The sequence below is a fragment of the Antechinus flavipes genome, chromosome 1 (assembly GCF_016432865.1).
Source record: "Antechinus flavipes isolate AdamAnt ecotype Samford, QLD, Australia chromosome 1, AdamAnt_v2, whole genome shotgun sequence".
Classification (NCBI taxonomy): Eukaryota; Metazoa; Chordata; class Mammalia; order Dasyuromorphia; family Dasyuridae; genus Antechinus; species Antechinus flavipes.
The window spans coordinates 15,880,720-15,899,176 of record NC_067398.1 but is presented as its reverse complement, the minus strand read 5'-3'; the positions used below and the strand labels follow the sequence as shown (position 1 = coordinate 15,899,176).

At 35.2% G+C, this 18,457-nt stretch overlaps 1 protein-coding gene across 1 annotated transcript in view; it reads left to right on the top strand.

The window, feature by feature from the left end:
- The window catches only part of DPY19L1 (dpy-19 like C-mannosyltransferase 1), a 109,109-nt gene that overhangs the window by 43,658 nt on the left and 46,994 nt on the right, over window positions 1-18,457 (top strand). The window contains exon 7 of the mRNA XM_051979435.1: window positions 721-778. Coding sequence (XP_051835395.1) covers window positions 721-778 — 58 coding nt within the window. The remainder of the gene's footprint in view (window positions 1-720; window positions 779-18,457) is intronic.

The following is an 18,457-nucleotide window of genomic DNA, read 5'->3' as shown; positions in this document are numbered from 1 at the left end:
AAGCCCACCTTAGGGTAGGTGGGCAAGAGGACCACTTTCCTGTCAGCTTGCCACCTGTTTCAGAGAATCACACAGGTTGGGTAGTATTAAACAGCTTAATAAAATCTGGGCCAGGAGCTGTTTAGTGACTCTGTCCAGGTGGGAATGAAATGGGATTATTTCAGATTGGACCTGAAGGGAGCTGGATATTGTAAATAAGGAGAGAATTGAGTTCTCAGGGTAAGACTTAAGGAAGTGGAGCATTTCTTTGAATTCACTGAGAGTGCTGTAAAGGTAGGGCTAAAGAAAAAATCCCTGCTTTGTAGTTTCTTAGCCTGTGATTTTATTTTTCCCCCATTAATTTCTTAAAAACTGGGAAAGCTAAAGGACTCTGAGACTTTTTCTTAAAAAATAAATAATCAATGTGTTTATATTGAAAAGAAGACAAGCATTTCTTGTTGATACCTTGTTGATTTGTTTGAGTTCTTTTTAGTATTGTACATTTTTTAGTATGGAAAACTTTTTTTTAAGTTGAGACAATAGTGGTAATATTCTAATATGAACTGCAGGTATTCAATTTATGTTGGGAATTTCATGAAATTTTTTTGTTGAATTCAAATTGTGCTTTATTAAATTCTGTCTTAAATAGGTGAGGAAATCTTTTTGTTGCCTAAAGATTTTGTTGTAATAAAATTCATTTTGTACTTGAATTGCATTGATATACTCATCTTCTTTTTACAGTGGGAGTCGACTAGGAGGCCTAGTTACAGTATTGTGCTTCTTTTTCAACCACGGCGAGGTAAGTGTTTTAGAAATGTATTCCTAGAAATTGAGAGAGAAATATATTTATTAAATAGTATATCCCTAATATAAATTTAGTTAAATATGTGCAATAAACTTTAAATTTATTTTTATATGTCACTGGTAAACTTTTATTGCCTATATGAATTACTAGCTAACTTTATGATTATTAGATGCTTTGTTATATTAAGTAATTCTTCCAGCGTTTTTATTGCACCGAACATCCTTTATCTCTCTTTCCCCATTTGGATAAACTTTTTGCAAAGGCCATCTACAACAGGTCCCTGTACTTTTTCTCTTCTTACTCCTTATACATCCACCTTCCCCCATTTACCAGTGACTCTTAGTTGCCAATCCGGTTGCCTTCAGACTCAGTCCTCATTTTCAGTGACTCTTGCTAACCTTTGACACTATTGATACCTTTTCTCTCTGGGTTTTTGAGACTTTATGCCTTCTCCTGGTTCTCCTCCTATTTCTCTGACTGCTCCCTCTTAGTCCCCTTGGATGAATCTCCTGCAGATCTCTGACTCTACCTAGCAGTGTCCCTCAGGCTCCGGTCCTGAGTCCTCTTTTTCTTCCACATTCCTCATGAGATTAATTGCTGTCTCGGCTGGTGGTTCCCAGATCCTGCTGTCCTGCCCCAGGTTCTCTGCTTACCTCTAGTCTCCCATCTCCAACTGCCTTTCACACAGAAGACCAAGACATCTGAGGCTCTCTCTGAAACAGAGCTTGTGGTCTTTCTCAACACCCTGCCTGCTCCTACCTTCTTCTCATGGAAGGGGCCACCTTCCTCCCAGCTCCTCGGCTCAGCATCCTCGACTACTCCCTCTCTGACCTTCCACATCCATTCTCTGGCCTGTTCTGTGATCAGCTCTCCATGTGCCTCCCCATCTTCTCCCTGCCTGCTGCCTCCACCTGCCTCCTCCTGCTCGCCTTTCAGCCAGTAAGGGGGTTCTATTTCTCAAATGTGGATCTGATCGTGTCTCACATCACTTCCCCCTCTCCCCCAGTCCAGGACACTGCAGTACCTCCAGTGCCCCCTCGACTCAGAACCAGAGTCCTCTCACATAGATCTAGTGACAGGACCTCATGGTGGTTCCACAAACAAGAAACTCCATCTCTCAATTCTGGGCCTTTTCTCGGGGCTGTCCCCTGTCCCTGGAACACTCTCATAGTAGGTGTTAAGTACATGGTAGATCCTTAATAAAAATTGATTTATTGATTGGTTAATACATAATGGATTCTTGTGAAATCCTCCTGTAGTTTTTAAACATTGAAACCTGGTAGATGAGATGATGTAGTGTACACTGACTTTTCTTTTATAGTTGAGAGCTACTTTATTTCTGTCAAACACATCGTCTTGTCTTCCTTTCATCATTGTGCTCTTTAGTTAAATAAGTGGATCAACCTAGATCTCTTTGGCCTTTGGTCCCATGATTCCATTGCAATGATTTCCCACCTCTTCAGATAATCTAACATTTTGTTTTTCCCATTAATAATTCTGGTTCCTGGGTTAATGTTTTCCCTCTGCTCTCAGTTATGTTGTGGATTTTATGCATCTTTGTGTCTCTGACAAAGTACCTTGTGTATACTGATTATTCAATAGTCCTCAAGTAAATAAATGAAAGTCAGAAAAAATCTATGGTATCTCCCTAAAGAGCAACATGATGCAATGGAGAGATCAGTTGATTCAGAGTCAGAAGCTTTGGGTTTAAATCTCAGCTCTCCCTCTTACTACTTATATAACTTTAGGCAATTAATTTTTATCTTTTATATTCCTCTCATTCCTCATCTGAAAAATAATTGGATTGGACCAGATGACTTCTGAGTTTCCTTCTAGCTCTGAATCTCTGTTCTGTTTTCTGAAATAAATAAAAATTTGTTTGTGAATTCAGAGTTTGTAATTCTAAAAATTACACATTTCTCCTAAGTATACAAACTAAGTTTTCAGAATTTAAAAGGGAACTAATACTTTCTGAAAACATTAATTTCATTTATTCAGGAAAAAATTTGTTAAAATGTGGATAGGTTCCTATAATGTTAGAAGTAAAGAAGTAAAGGTTCTCTTGCCAGATTTTATAGAGTAGAAAACTGAGGTCAGGAAATGGAGAGTGATGAACTCAGAGTTACATGCCCAGTTAGTGAAAGAAATGAGCTTCTAGTGAACACTTTTATAAATTGTTTCATGAATTAATCTGACCAGAAAAATTAATGATCTTGTGGACAACCTTCTCACTGTAAACCTATTTGCATTGGGAGGGCTTGTCCTAATAAATTATATAGAGCCTCCCACCATGCCTTGGGCTTCAATGCCATTATTGTGGGAAATCTAAGGTAACCTCTATATGCTGTTGAAGTATTGGAAGTGAAGGAAATCTTTTTATACATCTGATAAAATATTGAAAGTTGATTGTTTACATATCTGTATGATTCATATATGTTGAGTTTCAAGCAATTATCTGAGTAGATTAAACAAAACTACCCTGAAGAAACGGGTTTTATATTTATAGAAATTTGTGATATTGTTGGGGTGTGTACTGAATCCACTGATAGAAAATGGCCACACCTTCTAATTCTCTCCTAGTTAGATAATGCTACAATCGATTATCTTCTACTCTTCATTTAGTGATATATATATATGTGTGTGTGTGTGTGTGTGTGTGTGTGTGTGTATACATATACATATACATACATACATACATATATATATACACATTGGTGATCAGAACTTCTTGCTTAGCAAGAAAGGTTCTTAGATGAAAGATAGTCTTGTCAGATTCACATTCAGTGGTTTTTATCCGGATAAGTCATAAGAGAGTTTGCCCTCTTCAAACATGGCTTCTGAGCCTTCCAAGGACTCCCTATGTCCTCCAGGAACATACTTTCATCACCCTGCCCCTTCTTACTCCTTTCTGTCTTCCACATTCTCTAGGATTCAGTGACATTAGCCTCTTTGCTGTTCCATTTCCCTAATTTGAGCATTTTGTAAATAATTATAATAATAATTTATGTAATAAAACAAGCATTTCCATAACATAGTATAATTTTAAAAATGCGCATGAAGCTGTAAACTGTTATGCACAACTTGGTATTCCTTTTAAATATATAATAAAGTTATAGGGTAAATTTCTGTTTTTCTTCCTTCCACTCCACCCTTGCCAGAGATTGCTCCTTTTGGATACAAATAAGTATATATGCTTTTTTCTATTTATAGTTCTTTTCTGGATACAAATAGTATCTTTCTTCATATGTCTTTTATTTTTATTTGTGTATTTGTAATAAAAATGACTGTTTTGCTCAGTTATTCTTAAAACGATATTACTGTTACTATATACAGTGTTCTCTTGGTTCTATTCACTTCTCTGTTCACCATTTCTTGCCTTTCTATTTCTTTTTGTGTCTTTCTAAGATTATTGAGTTCATAATTTTTTTATAGCACAGTAATATTTCATCACAATTATATCCCCAAAGGATGGGAATCTCTGCAGTTTCCAGTTATTTACTACCACAGAGAGTTGTTGTAAAAATCCCATTCATAGTCGGTTATAATTACTATTTATAAATTCCCCTTCATCTTATTTTTTATTATTATTTCCTTTCTTATCATCTCTTTTTATCCTATATCGTTACCTTATTTTTTCCCTCTACCTTCCCATTCCCCATCCCACTCAATCCTTCAAGAATCTTTCCTTACCTTCTCCCCTGCAATTTCACTCCCAATCCAGATGCTCCTTCAAAAGGCCCTCTCCCATTCTGTTTCCTACTCTCCTAAATCCCAGTATAGATCAGGTAGCCCTAACCCAGTATAGATCCCTTTAAAAGTTCTCCCCCACCTTGTTCCCCAGTTTTCTCATCTTTCTCCATGTTCAAAAGACTTTTTATATCCTTTCCTATGTCCTCTTCAACCCAGATGAGAGAAAGTAAGCTCTCAATATTACCATCTATCCTCATCTGCTTCATCTCTTATAGTTCTTTCCTCTCATACCCCATTTTAATAACATAATTTCTCCTGTTTATCTTTTCCTACCCAGTTTTGTTTTTTAAAATCACCTATTGTGTACAACTTAATGACTATAGTTTTAAGAATACCAATAATATTTTCACAAATATAACAAGTAGACAATTTGACTTTAATGAGTGCCTTAAACTAGTCTTTTTGTATTCCTTATATGTCTTCTGTATCTTTTATGTTGACTTTTCCATTGAATTCTGGTCTTTTTGTTATAAATACCTAAAAGTTTTTCAGGTCATCAATTATCCATTTTTTTTCATTGAGGATTATACGCAACTTAATTGCAGATTTATCTAACAATAGCTGGGTAAGCTATTCTTGCACACAACCTCAGCTCTTTTGTTCTTTGAAATATAATGTTTCGAGACCTATGGTCTTTTAAAATAGAAACTACTAGGTTTTGAGAAATTTTGACTGTATTTATGCACTATTTAATTTTTTTTTCTTGTTATTTGCTATATTTTCTTAACCTGGGAGTATTGAAACTTGACTATGACATTTCTGTAAGTTTTCTTTTTGTGATCTCTCTCAGTTGGTGAAAAGTAGATTTTTTTTTACTTTTGCTTTACCCATTTATTGTAGAATTTGTGTAATTTTCCTTAATAATTTCTAGTAATACAGTCCAGATTCTTTTTTTTTTTTTTTAATTATAACTTTCAGGTAAGTCTGACAGTTCCTATGTTGTCTCTTCTCTATCTGTTCTCCAGATCAGTTGTTTTTCTGATGAAATATTTCAGATTCTCTTCTATTTTTTCTAGTCTATTTTTTCTAGTATCATTATTTCTTGGTGTCTTATAATGTCAATCAGTTCCCCTTGCTGAAGTCCAATTTTCAAGGAGTTAGTTTCTTTCGTAAGATTTTCTATCTTTTTTTTCCCCAGTTAACTTTCTTTTCATAATTTTCTTGGATTACATTTTTTTTCTTAATTTTTCCTCATTGTTTCTTATTTTATTTTTTAATTTAAGATCTTTCAAGAACTTTTCTGAAACTTGTGACCATATGGTGTTACTCTTTGGGGTAGTAGGAGTGCCTTTTTTTTAACCTCACTGAATTCCTTTAAATATGAACTCAGGTTGGTAGCTGTCTATAGTTTTATTATTTTTTCTTCGCTTAATCATTTTTATTTTGTTTTATTTTATTTTTTGTAGCTTGTCATTATAATTAGATTTTAAACCTGAGTTGTGGGTAGTGTTGCCCTAGGTTTCAAGTCTTACTGTTATTTTCTGAATTCTGTCCAGGGACTTAATCTCAGGGACTCATTCCTCTTGCCAAGCCATGGTTGGGCCCCCCCAGCCACTCTGTCCTGAACATTATCTTGTTCCTTATGCTACTAGTACCACACTCCCTAGGCACGTGCTCACTTTTCCCTGCCTACAGCCGCAGTTATGGATCACTACTGCTAGACCTGACTTCTGGATATTTTCTCTGGATGTCCTCCATTTCTGAAGTTCTTTTTTTCATTGCCATCTCTTTGACTTCCTTCAACATCTCACCCTTTATAAGAAACCTTTCTTAGTCTTCTTTATAGTCAGTGCCTTACTTCTAAGATGTCCTTTAATTTTTCTTGTCTTGATCTTATTTGTTCCCAGTCATTTATGTTTTGTGTTCCCCACCAATGTGTGAACTCTTTGAGGGCAGATGGATGTTTGCCACTTTATCCCAAATACTTTATCACAACATCACAGCATTTTTTCTTCCTTTTTCCTAATCTTGCATTTGCTTTAACCAGACATTGTTCTTATTTATTTATTTATTTATTTATTTTTTAAATAATTTTTTATTGATAGAACGCATGCCAGGGTAATTTTTTACAGCATTATCCCTTGCATTCATTTCTGTTCTGATTTTTCCCCTCCCTCCCTCCACCCCTTTCCCCCAGATGGCAAGAGTCCTTTACATGTTGAATGGGTTGCAGTATATCCTAGATACAATATATGTGTGCAGAACCAAACAGTTTTCTTGTTGCACAGGGAGAATTGAATTCAGAAGGTATAAATAACCCGGGAGGAAAAACATAAATGCAAGCAGTTTATATTCATTTCCAGTGTTCTTTCTCTGGGTGTAGCTGCTTCTGTCCATCTTTGATCAATTAAGGCTCTCTTTATCAAAGAAGTCCACTTCCATCAGAATACATCCTCAAACAGTATCGTTGTTGAGGTATATAATGATCTCCTGGTTCTGCTCATTTCACTCAGCATCAGTTCATGTAAGTCTCGCCAGTCCTCTCTGTATTCATCCTGCTGGTCGTTCCTTACAGAACAATAATATTCCATAACGTTCATATACCACAATTTACTCAACCATTTTCCAATTGATGGACATCCTTTCATTTTCCAGCTTCTAGCCACTACAAACAGGGCTGCCACACAGACAATGTTCTGACCTCATATAATGAATAATTCTGGAACAAATGCTACATTTGTAATCAGCCTTTTCTTGTGTTTTAACATATAGTTTTTTTTTTATTAAAGCTTTTTATTTTTCAAAACATATGCATGGACAATTCTTCAACATTAGCCCTTGCAAAACCTTGTGTTCCAATATCTCCCCCTCCCCCCATACTCTTCCCTAGATGGCAAGTAGTCCAATATATGTTAAACATGGTAGAAATATATTTAACATACTAGTTAATCTTATTTTGGGCACTGTCATATCATGATCAGAACTGAATTCATAGCAAAAAAGCCAAAAAGTACACGTTCATTTTGTTTCCAGTGAGTTCTGCTGTACTGAGAAAAGTGACACAGTTATAATTTCATGGAAGCAATATTTTAGAGAAAATTATCCATTGGAATAAGATGAAATAATTAGAAGTTAGGATCAAAATGTTCCATTTCCCTGATTGGTGAATGTGCACAGTAATAGGATATACAGCAGGAATACTGAAGCCTCAGCAGCCAAATAGTAGTGAGAGGCATCTGCCAGCTAAGGTAGTCTGATGTGCCATTCTCTGTGTGCCAGGAGATGTCAACTTATAGTCTGCTATTTTTTGCTGTTATTTTTCATCTCTTGTGAGATGCAGCTTGTTCACTGCATAGCAATATAATCAGACATATTAAATTAAAATTGTGTGCTCCTATGAGATCATTCTTTTGTTCCCTCCCACCAAAAGATGCAATAAAATACTGAGAAACAATTTAGCTGAGCTGAGAAAATCAAGTGGATTATGGCAATTACATGAAGACAACTTTTGTAATTATTAGAGATATTTAAACAAAACTGACATTTTGTGCAAGTATGTGGAATATAATTTGGAAATAGAAAATAAAATGTCAGATTAATAATGTTAAACATTAGTTAACTATTAACTATTAATTCAGCCAAGAATATAATTTTAATTTTGTTTTGAAAAAGTTTTTATGATCCTTCTTCATTTCTTGGTTTTTATTGGTATGTGCTTCTTCTAAAAGAGTTCCACTCTAGCAGAGTAATCAGTGAAATATCCTAAAGAAATACTCTTTTATTATTAGATGTAATCAACTACTAATTACTATTGAGGTTCCCTGGAAGAATTCTGTAATCCAAAATGAATGGATGATTTATTTGGTATAAAATTAGACTTCGTTGTGATCTGAGGTCTGATTTTTTTCTGTATTTCTATTAAGCTTGCCATATATGTTAGATAATTCACGATAATTTCTGATGAATTTTTAAAATTTTAATTTCTAATCACTGAGATTTTACATGAAAAAAAAATCCCTGCTAAAATGGTACTAGATATGACCAAATTAATTCTAAAATCTTTAGAAACATAATTTCAGTATTTCAATTGTTTAGTGTAAAGGCTGTAGTGGTTAAGTTGTAAATTTGATTTTAAAAGCAATTGATGTATTGCATATGTGTTTTCATTTCACATTTTTCATTGTTATTATGTTTCATCTTTACATTAAAAATCTGTAACTTTGTAACAAACAATCACATAAATAAATAACTTACTGTCCTTGTGTTGTAATATAGGAAACCAGAGTTAAATCTTACAAAATTTTATATGGCTTATTAGACGTAGTTATTGCTTTTTTTTTTTTTTTTAACTTTAGACTTGTGAAATCTATAGAGTAGGATGGAGACTTATTTTGCATTTTTTACATAAAATCCCAGCATAGTTAAGGGCATACTTAATTTAATATGTGCATATCTTAATTATAGAAGGCAGTGTTCTTTATTTGAGATTAAATGTGGAAAAATTTACTCCCTAGTAGTTCTTAACATTTGAAATTGGGATATTAAAATAGATAGTTGCTTAGTTGCGTTGTGTTGTAACATCATCATGGTGTAACTGGATAGTTTGGAGTGTGACAAAACTGTATTCTAGGCCTACCTCAGCCACTTTCCTGCTTGGGAGAAGTCAGTGACTTAGCCTTGATGCTGAAATGTCCCACGCTGGCGAGTTTCCTTCTTAAGTTGTAGACTGCTTTTGGTTCCTGGTGGTTGGAGGGATGCCCTACTGCCGGCATTCCTTATGCTGAGGACATGAGGGTTAGAAGCCTTAGTTTATATAACTTGTCCCTGTGCATGGACTCTTCAGAGACACTTGTTAGCCCTGATATCATTCTTGTGTGGCAGGTAGGTGGTAAATACTGCTATCCCCACTTTGCAGATGCAGACAATTGAGGCAGTGAAAGAGTAAGTTGCCGGTTCCAGGCCCTGCACAGGGAGGAGAATCCTGATCTCCTGATTCCCCACTAATCTCTCCAAAGTCCTCAGCACATGGAATTCTCAGGTAGGGAAATCGGATTTCTCAGACAGCATTATAATTTTCTCCTGAAGGAGCGGATCAGAATTCTTTTCTGCCAACATGTGGAGTCTTTCCCATTGTCAGTGTACTCGTAGACACTCCTAGTATGGATCCTTGCTACTAAGATTTAGCATAATGGATATAAGGTTCTGAGATGAAGAAAGAACAGTGCACCATCAGAACGTCTATGCTGTTTTTATATTATAGACGCTATTTGGGTAATTATTTTACAATTTTGAATTCCCTACAATTTGGTTAATACCACTAGCATTTCATGAGAGTCATTCCCCCTGTAACTGGAGACATAGGGTTCAATAATAGGTCCTATTCAGCTTCTTTAGTATGGCCACTTAGGGGAATGCTGCAAAAACTCTGGATGTGGGCAAGGGTATACGGTATACACTCTTACTTTCCTCCTACAAAAGTCTGTGTCGGCCTTCACAAACACGTATCCTTCAAATAGGATGAATTTGAGCAAATTCCTGGGAATACATTTGGTCTCCAATGCATTATAAATCTCTTTTTTTGGTGGAATCCATACAGATTGTGTACAAATGTTTATCCTTTAAGCCATTTAAGAAAACCATATATGAAATTCTGTAGATTTCTTTCAAGATTGCCTTCCTTGCAAACTGCCTTCTGCATTAACAAAAATTCTGGCATCATTATTACCTCTCTTTATTTCCCCACTCTCACAATTAACAAAGTATTAAAAAGAAGAGAAAAAAATCATTTTCTAAATAAGTATAGTCAAGATAAATGAATCTGCCTCAGCACCTTGTTATTTTTTTTAAAGTAATGTGAGAAGGAGATTTAGGGTTCGAGGATCTTCTTTTTGTATTCTTTTGTGTGTGCAAGTTAAATTTTTTTAATGTGGTCTTTATGTTTAAATTTATAGCAGATCTTACTTATGTTGTGATTACATGAATGATGATAAAATTGATAAGCAACAGAAATCAGGACAAACAGAATGATCAACAAGGTGATTAAAGTTAAAGCCCATAGTCTTTCTTTTTAAACTCCCACACCTGAAAGTGACATGGACAACCCATTCCAATAGGTGCTTTTGTAATTAGCAGAGTTGCTATGAACTCAGTTCTGATCATTATATGATAGTGCCCAAAATAAGATTAACTATATGTTAACACACAAGAAAAGGCTGGTTGCAAATATAGCATTTGTTCCAGAATTATTCATTTATGTGAAGTGAGAATATTGTGTGGTTAGGTGGGTTTTCTTTAAATTATGGTGCAAATGTTTGTTGAGTGTATTTTTAGAGACACTTGCTGAGAAATGTTTACTAAATGAAAAAAAATTGAGATTTTTTTTTTAATTCATTAAAATATGTGTCTTTATAATGTCATTGTTAAGATTATGTATTTAACTTTTTTCTACACTTTTTATTAAACAGAAGACTATATGTGAATAGATGTTTTTGGGGAAAAAACTGATTTTGATTGTAGGCAATTCTTCCTTAAGAAAAAAGAAAACCTAAAAAAAAGAAAGAAAAGAAGCAGAGAATCTAGCATTTCATGAGAGTTATTCCCCTTGTAACTGAGACATAGCAGGGTTCAGTAATAGGTCCTATTCAGCTTCTTTAGCATGGCCACTTAGGGTAATGCTGCAGAAACTCTGGATATGGGCATGTGGGCATTAAAAAAAGTTTATTTGTAATAGATTTTTATTTTTACAAATACATACAAAATAGTTTTCAACATTCACTTTTTCAAAATCTTGTATTTCAATTTTTTTCTCTCACCTCCCCCATAGAAATCAAGCAATCCAGTATAGGTTAAATGTGTTCAGTTCTTCTAAACATATTTCTGCATTCGTCATGCTGCACACACACACACACACACACACACACACACACACACAAAATCAGAACAAAAAGGTGAAAGAAAAAAAGCAAGCAAACAACCACCACTAATTGTGAAAATACTCTGCTTTGATCCATATTCAGTCTCCATGGTTCTCTTTCTTTTCATAAGTCTATTGGAATTGCCTTGAACTGCTTCGTTGTTGAAAAGAATCAAGTCCATCAGAATTGATCATCACATAATTTTGTTGTCGCCATGTATAATGTTCTGCTCATTTCACTTAGCATCAATTCATGTAAGTCTCTCCAGCCTCTCTGAAATAATCCTACTGATCATTTCAATAGAACAATAATATTCCATAACCATACCATAACTTATTTAGCCATTCTCCAGCTGATGGGCATCCATTCAGTTTCCAGTTTCTGTCACTACAAAAGGGCTGTCACAAACATTTTTGCACACATAGGTCCTTTTCCCACCTTTAAGATCTCTTTGGCATATAAGCCCAGTAAAGACGCTGCTGGATCAAAGGGTATGCTCAGTTTGATAGCCCTTTGGGCATAAAACCCCATAATTTCTGAGGAATCAAGGTTACCAGTGATTGAAAGGAAAATAAGGACTAAGAGTGAAAGCAAGTACGTGTGAATAATTCTCATTTGGTGGAAAAGTATAGTCAGAAGAGGATGCAGTTCTGCTGTATAGTGAGAGATAAAAATTGGATCATTGATTTTTGCACTGTTAGCCATGAACTGCCAAAAGACCTAGAGAAAAGCTTCCAGTTTGTTGGATGTGTAGTCTGTGAGATCTTTTTGAGAACATAGACTCAAACAGAATGGGAAGGCATATATGGCTATTGAAGGGGACTACCTACATTAGGAAAGGTTATATCTGACAGCTAAATAAATACCAATTTCTAGGTTTGATTTAGGGCAGTATAGAACAATGGTCAAAAAAGAAGTCCAGCTTTTTAAACTATGGATTGCGACCCTAGATGGGGTCTTAGTTAACTTAGTGTGGGGATTGTGAAATTATAATTTGTGGTCAACAAATATTTGATTTTTGTATCTATTTTATATACCTTTATCCCTGGGGTCATGTAAAAATTTCTTGGGTGAAAAGGGGCTATAAGTGGAAAAAAGTTTAAGATGGTCTTGTTCTAGAGCTTGGAAATCAGATAGGTTCATTGCAGCAACAATGCTCCTGAGTGCCCCAGTTAGATTAAAATGATATTTGGGGAATATTAAACAAAGAAATAAAAATATGATAGAATGTAGGCATGTTTTACTATGTCAGGATTCAGCTCACAAGAGTTCTTATGTACATTTACTTCATTTCTATCTGAGTTCCACATCACTGATTTGAGTGAATATTCTTATAAAGAGCCTTGAAAACTAAGCTAAAAAGTTTGGATTTTATCATATAGTAAACTGGGCTCATGGATTTAAAAAAATATATTTAATAATTATATTTCAGTATAGTTGGTTTTCCTTGGAATCTGATGTGTTTGATAGATTTAAAGATATTCTGAGGAAGGACCCTTAAGGCTTCACCAGACTTTATAACATAAAAAAGGGAAAGAGAACCCTTGGTTTAGAACAGAGCTGTCAAATCCACTGCCTACACTGATTTTTTTCAGATTGTTAGGTTTCTTGATAGGCTGATTCAGGGAACTTCACTTGATGTTAAAAATATGGTTTCCTGTACTTGGGATCAGCTTGGGATCATTGAAAGTACCATACCATTTCCTCATGCAGCAAAACTCGAGTTCAGCCCAATTAAAATGTTTAACAAAAACATAGTATAACATAGATAATGTTAATTTGTGATTTTTAAGTCAATATAGAATATACTTCTATTTAAATTTAACACTTTTAGTCCATGGTAGATAATTGGTGCTTTAAATAGATAAAGTGAAAAGAAAAATGTGAAGACCGAATTAGCACCCTGGATACCTTGGGGATATCAGCCGGAGTCAGGATAAGCAAAAATTCTTGCTGTTTATTCTTGGTCTTTAGAGGTAGAAGTGAATTGGATGGATGCAGAATCTCCACGACCTCTCCTCTTCGTCTCCCGTCCAGAAGTGATCCTGGCTAATCTTATTCCACCCCCTAGTCTCTCCTACAATTCTCTGTACACACCAATTATCGAGCCAGCACAGGATAGTGGGAAGGGCCATTTTCCAAGCATATGCTTATAGAGTATTGTCCAATTGGTAATTAGCCTTAAGTGCTCGGTTGTCCGACCTTAGTGCATTAACTCAAGAGTTTCAGCCCTTTACAGAAAAAGAAGATTGGGTGAATTAAAAAAAAAAAAGCATTTCAAGTTGCTTTTGAGATATAAAAATAGCAGGAAAACTTTCATTTTTTTCTTAAGTAACAAAAGAGCGTATCCTATTTCACCTTCTTCCAAGACATAGAGCCAGAGCTAAAACCTATGCTTAAGTGGTGTAATTTGGCTTCCATCCAACCCTTCTTCTTGTAGACCTAACCTCAAATTAAACAATGATTCAGGTTATCTACACCTTCTCCTCTGGTGTTAACTCATGGCCCCAAACTCTCTTTGAAGGGTCCCGTTAGCATCCTATACATCTTCTACTAGAACTTTGACCCCCTGAGAATGAATGCCATTAAAATGCTGACACTGTTGCTCTCACCCCTCATTGTCTGCGTGCTTGAGTCCCTCCTCCTTTGATCCCAGATCTTCTCAATGAAATATTTTGCACTTCTTGTCCACAGTTCATTGTTGGTTTTAAACTGCTGCCTACGTAGGCTGACTATGTCTGCTTCTCTGTTGTCCTTTGGGTCATCTACCTACTTTGATTTTTTTTTGAATTGTGGGATTTCTTGATGGGCATCCATGGAGCATCACCTGACATTAAAAATATGCTATGATACTTCCCTCATGCAATCTCTCCTGTGCTGTTTTTCCTACTCACTTTCTGGACTCAATTCATTGTTTGTCTCTACTCTCTGCCTAAAATACAGCCCCACAAATAGCTTAACAATTGAGAAACTGTTTAACAGTCATTGAACCACTTTCCCTTTTTAGTGATAATGGAATCAGCAACACATATGGCCTCTAATATCGCCATCCTTTCTTCAGCATGAGGGACTAGAACGGCCCCAGAGAAAGCAAAGATGGGAAGAACATCCATATTAGATGAAGATGCTCAGATGATGTCTATGCTGGAGACAACCTAGTTCAGAGGCTATGCTTGGGAACATATCTCAGTATATTTGAAAGGGGGGAAATACTAATTGGTTGGACACTGTCAAAGAATTAATTCTTACCAAATAAATAATCTAATGGATATCAATAATTACATATGCATATAGTTACTTTACAAATTTTTAAAAATAACTTGTTTGTTTTAATATTACCTAAATTTTCCATTGTATCTCTTCCTTTCCTTGTCCTAGAGAGCCATCCCATATAAGAAAAAATTGTTTTTTGATATTCAATATTTTATTCCCCCCCCCGAGTTATATGTAGAATAAGATTTTATATTTGTTTTTAAAACTTTGAGTTCCAAATTCTCTTCCTTCCTTCCTCCTCTCTTCTCTCCCCACTGAGAAGGCACATGTGAAGTTATGTAAAACATTTCCATAAAAGTCATGTTGTGATAGAAAATGTAGATTCCACCTCTCAAAAGAATCTCAAGAAAAATAAAGTAAAAAATATGCTTTAATCTGTATTCAGACAAAATCAGTTCTTTCTCTGGGTGTGGATAGCATTTTTCAACATAAATCCTTCAGAGTAGTCTTGGATCATTGTATTGTTGAGAATAGCAAAGTCATTCACATTTAACTCATCCCACAACATTGCTATTACTTTGTACACAGTGCATTCGTATTGCTTGAGCTTATGAAGGACTTTGACAAGTTTTTCTGAGAGCATCCTGTTCATTATTGAAAAGATATTCATCAGAAAAGTAGTATTTCATGATAGTCACATGTCACAGTTTATTCAGCCATTCCTCAATTGATGGGTATCCCCTCAATTTCCAATTCTTTGCAGTAAGAAAAAAGCTTTTATCAATATTTTTGTACATATAGGTAGGTCCTTTTCCTTTCTTTTTAATTTTTTGGGATACAGGCTTAGTAGTGGTCTTGTTAGGCCAAAGGGTATGCATGATTTTATAACTCTTTGGGCATAATTACAAATTGCTCTACAGAATAGTTAAATCAGATCACAATTCTACCAACAATGCATTGATGTCTCATTTTCCCACATTTCTTCCCAATAGTTGTCATTTTTAGTTTTCTAGCACATAAGTAAAATTAATTAAAGTAATTAATTAAGTAAAAGGTATTAACTCAGAATTTTTAAAATTTGAACTTCGCCAATCAGTAAGAGTTAAGAGTATTTCTTTTTCATATGTCTATAGCTAGTTTTAATAACTTCATTGGAAAACTTCATCATTTATCAATTGGAGAGTGGGTCTTAGTTTTATAAATTTGACTCGGTTGTCTATATATTTGAGAAATGAGGCCTTTATCAAAGAAACTTGCTTCAAAAAGTTTTTGGATAGTTATTGTTTCCCTCTGTCCATTTTTTCCCCCTATTTTTCTCTCTCATTTCACCCTGTCTCTTCTCAAATGTGCTTTGCTTCTGACCATCCTCTTCCTCAATATACCCTTTCTTGTGTCACTTTACTCCCTTTCTTGTATCCTCTTCCCCTTCTACTTTCCTGCAGGGAAATATAGATTTCTATATCCATATTAAGTGTGTGTGTTATTCCCTCTTTGAGCCAGTTCTGATGAGAGTGAGGTTCATTTATTCTCCCTCCCTTCTCTCCTTTTCCCTCCATTCTAAAAGCTTTTTCTTGCTTCTTTTTTTTTTTTTTTTGGTGAGAGAATTTATCCCATTCTACCTTCCCTTTCCCTTTCTCCTAGTACATTTTTCTCTCATCCATAAATTTCATTTTTTCAGATATTATCTCTTTATACTCATACCTGTGCCCTTTGTCTATATAGCTTCCTTCCAACTAATAATAGAAATGAGAAAGTTCTTATGAATTATAGGAATATAAATAGATTAGCCTTATTAAGTCTCTTATGATTTCCCTTTCTTGATTACCCTCTTATGCTTTTGAGACCTATATTTGAAAGTCTATTCAGTCTGGTCTTTCATCAAGAATACTTGAAAGTTATCCATTTCATGGACTGTCTACCTTTTTCCTTAAGGGATTTTACTCAGTTTTACTGAGGTAGATGATTCTTGACTGTAATCCTAATTCCTTTACCCTTAGAAATATTATATTCCAAGCCCTTCAATCCTGTAACGCAGAAACTGCTAAATCTCATGTTATCCTGACTGTGACTCCACAATACTTGAATTATTTAGTTCTGGATGCTTGCAGAACTGGAAGTTCCAGATTGTGGCTATAATATTCTTGGGAGTTTTCATCTTGATATCTCTTTCAGGAGATATAACTATATCTCCTAAAATAAGAGAACTAATAAGTTGATGCTTTCAATTTCTCTTTTACTCTCTGTTTCTAGAATATCAGGATAGTTTTCCTTGATAATTTCTTGAAAAATGATGTCTAGGCTCTTTTTCTTAAACATGGTCTTCAGGTAAACAATAATTTTTAAATTATCTCTCTGAATCTATTTTCCAGCTAAGTTTTTTTCCGATGAGATACTACACATTGTTTTCTGTTTTTTTCATTCTATTGGTTTTATTTTGTTGTTTGATTTCTTATAAAGTCATTAACTTCCATTTGTTCAAATCTTATTTTTAATAAATTATTTTCCTCACTGATTTTTTGTACCTCCTTTTCCATTTGACCATCTTTGCTTTATTTAGGGCATTCTTCTCCTCATTAGCTTTTTGTATTTTCTTTTGCATCAATCTCATTTCTTTTCCCAATGTTTCTCTACCTCTATTACTTTATTTTCAAAATTCTTTTTGAGCTCTTCCATAGCCTGAGATCAGTTCATAGTTTTCTTGGAAGCTTTCGATGTAGGAGCTTCAACTTTGTTATCTTCTTATGATTGTGTGTTTTGATCTTATTTATTTATTTATTTATTTATTTTTGCTGTAATAATTTTCTTGTGGTCAGATTCTGTGGTCAGAATCTTTTCTTGTTTGTTTGCTCATTTTCCCAGCCTGTTATTAGACTTTTAATTGCTAAAGTAGAGTTCTGCATAATATGTTCACTTTTTTAGTGTTTGCTTGCTTTTTTATTGTTTTTTTTTCCATTTTGATCTGATTTTTCTTGTGCTTGATGACGAATATGGAAATATATTGAGAAGAATTGCAAATGTTTAACCTGTATTGGATTGCTTGCTGTTTGAAGGAGGGGGTAGGGAAAGGGAAGGAGAAAAAGTTGGAACACAAGATTTGGTAAAGGTTAATGTTGAAAACTATTTTTCATGGATTTGGAAAAATAAAATACTATGGAAAAATAAAATAGGCCCCCGTTTCTAGTATAGAAACAGATAGTGCAATATCCCAAGCTTCAGGGAGTTTATGCAGCTGTTTTCAGAGATCATTCTAGGGAGCTATAAATTTTCAGTTCTTCCAAGGTGATATGGTCCAAGGAGAAGTGTTTGCTGCTCTTTGGGCCTATGCTTTGGTCTGTGAATGACCCTCTTTTCTACCTTGGAGTTGTGAGAAGGAACTCTGCTCCACTGTGGCCCTGAGTTTAATGCTAGTAAAGAGACCTCCTTCTGACCAGCTGCTGAACTCCCTTACCTCTGAAAGCCATTGCCATTGCCGTTGCTATTGCCACCAGGGTTGATTCAGTGGCTCCCAAGGCCCACTCCTACTTTACTGAAGCTCCCCTCACACCCTAGCATGACAAACGTTTCCTAAAAGACTTCCAAGTCTTGACCTCTGTGGGCTTGGAGGTCTGGGAACTATGCTGCCGCCACTGGTGTCCAGGGTTCTCCACTCCTGCTTTGCTGGGGCTGTGCTGGCTCCTGGGACTGTACCTTCTTCTCTCCCTAGTACAATAGACTTTTCCTACCAATCTTCCAAGTTGCCTTGGGCTGGAAAATTGTTCCGCTCCATCTTCTTGTGGGTTCTGATACTCTAAAATTTGTTCAGAGTTATTATTTAAAAGTATTTGGAGAGGTTTGGGGGAGAGCTAAGGCCAGTCCC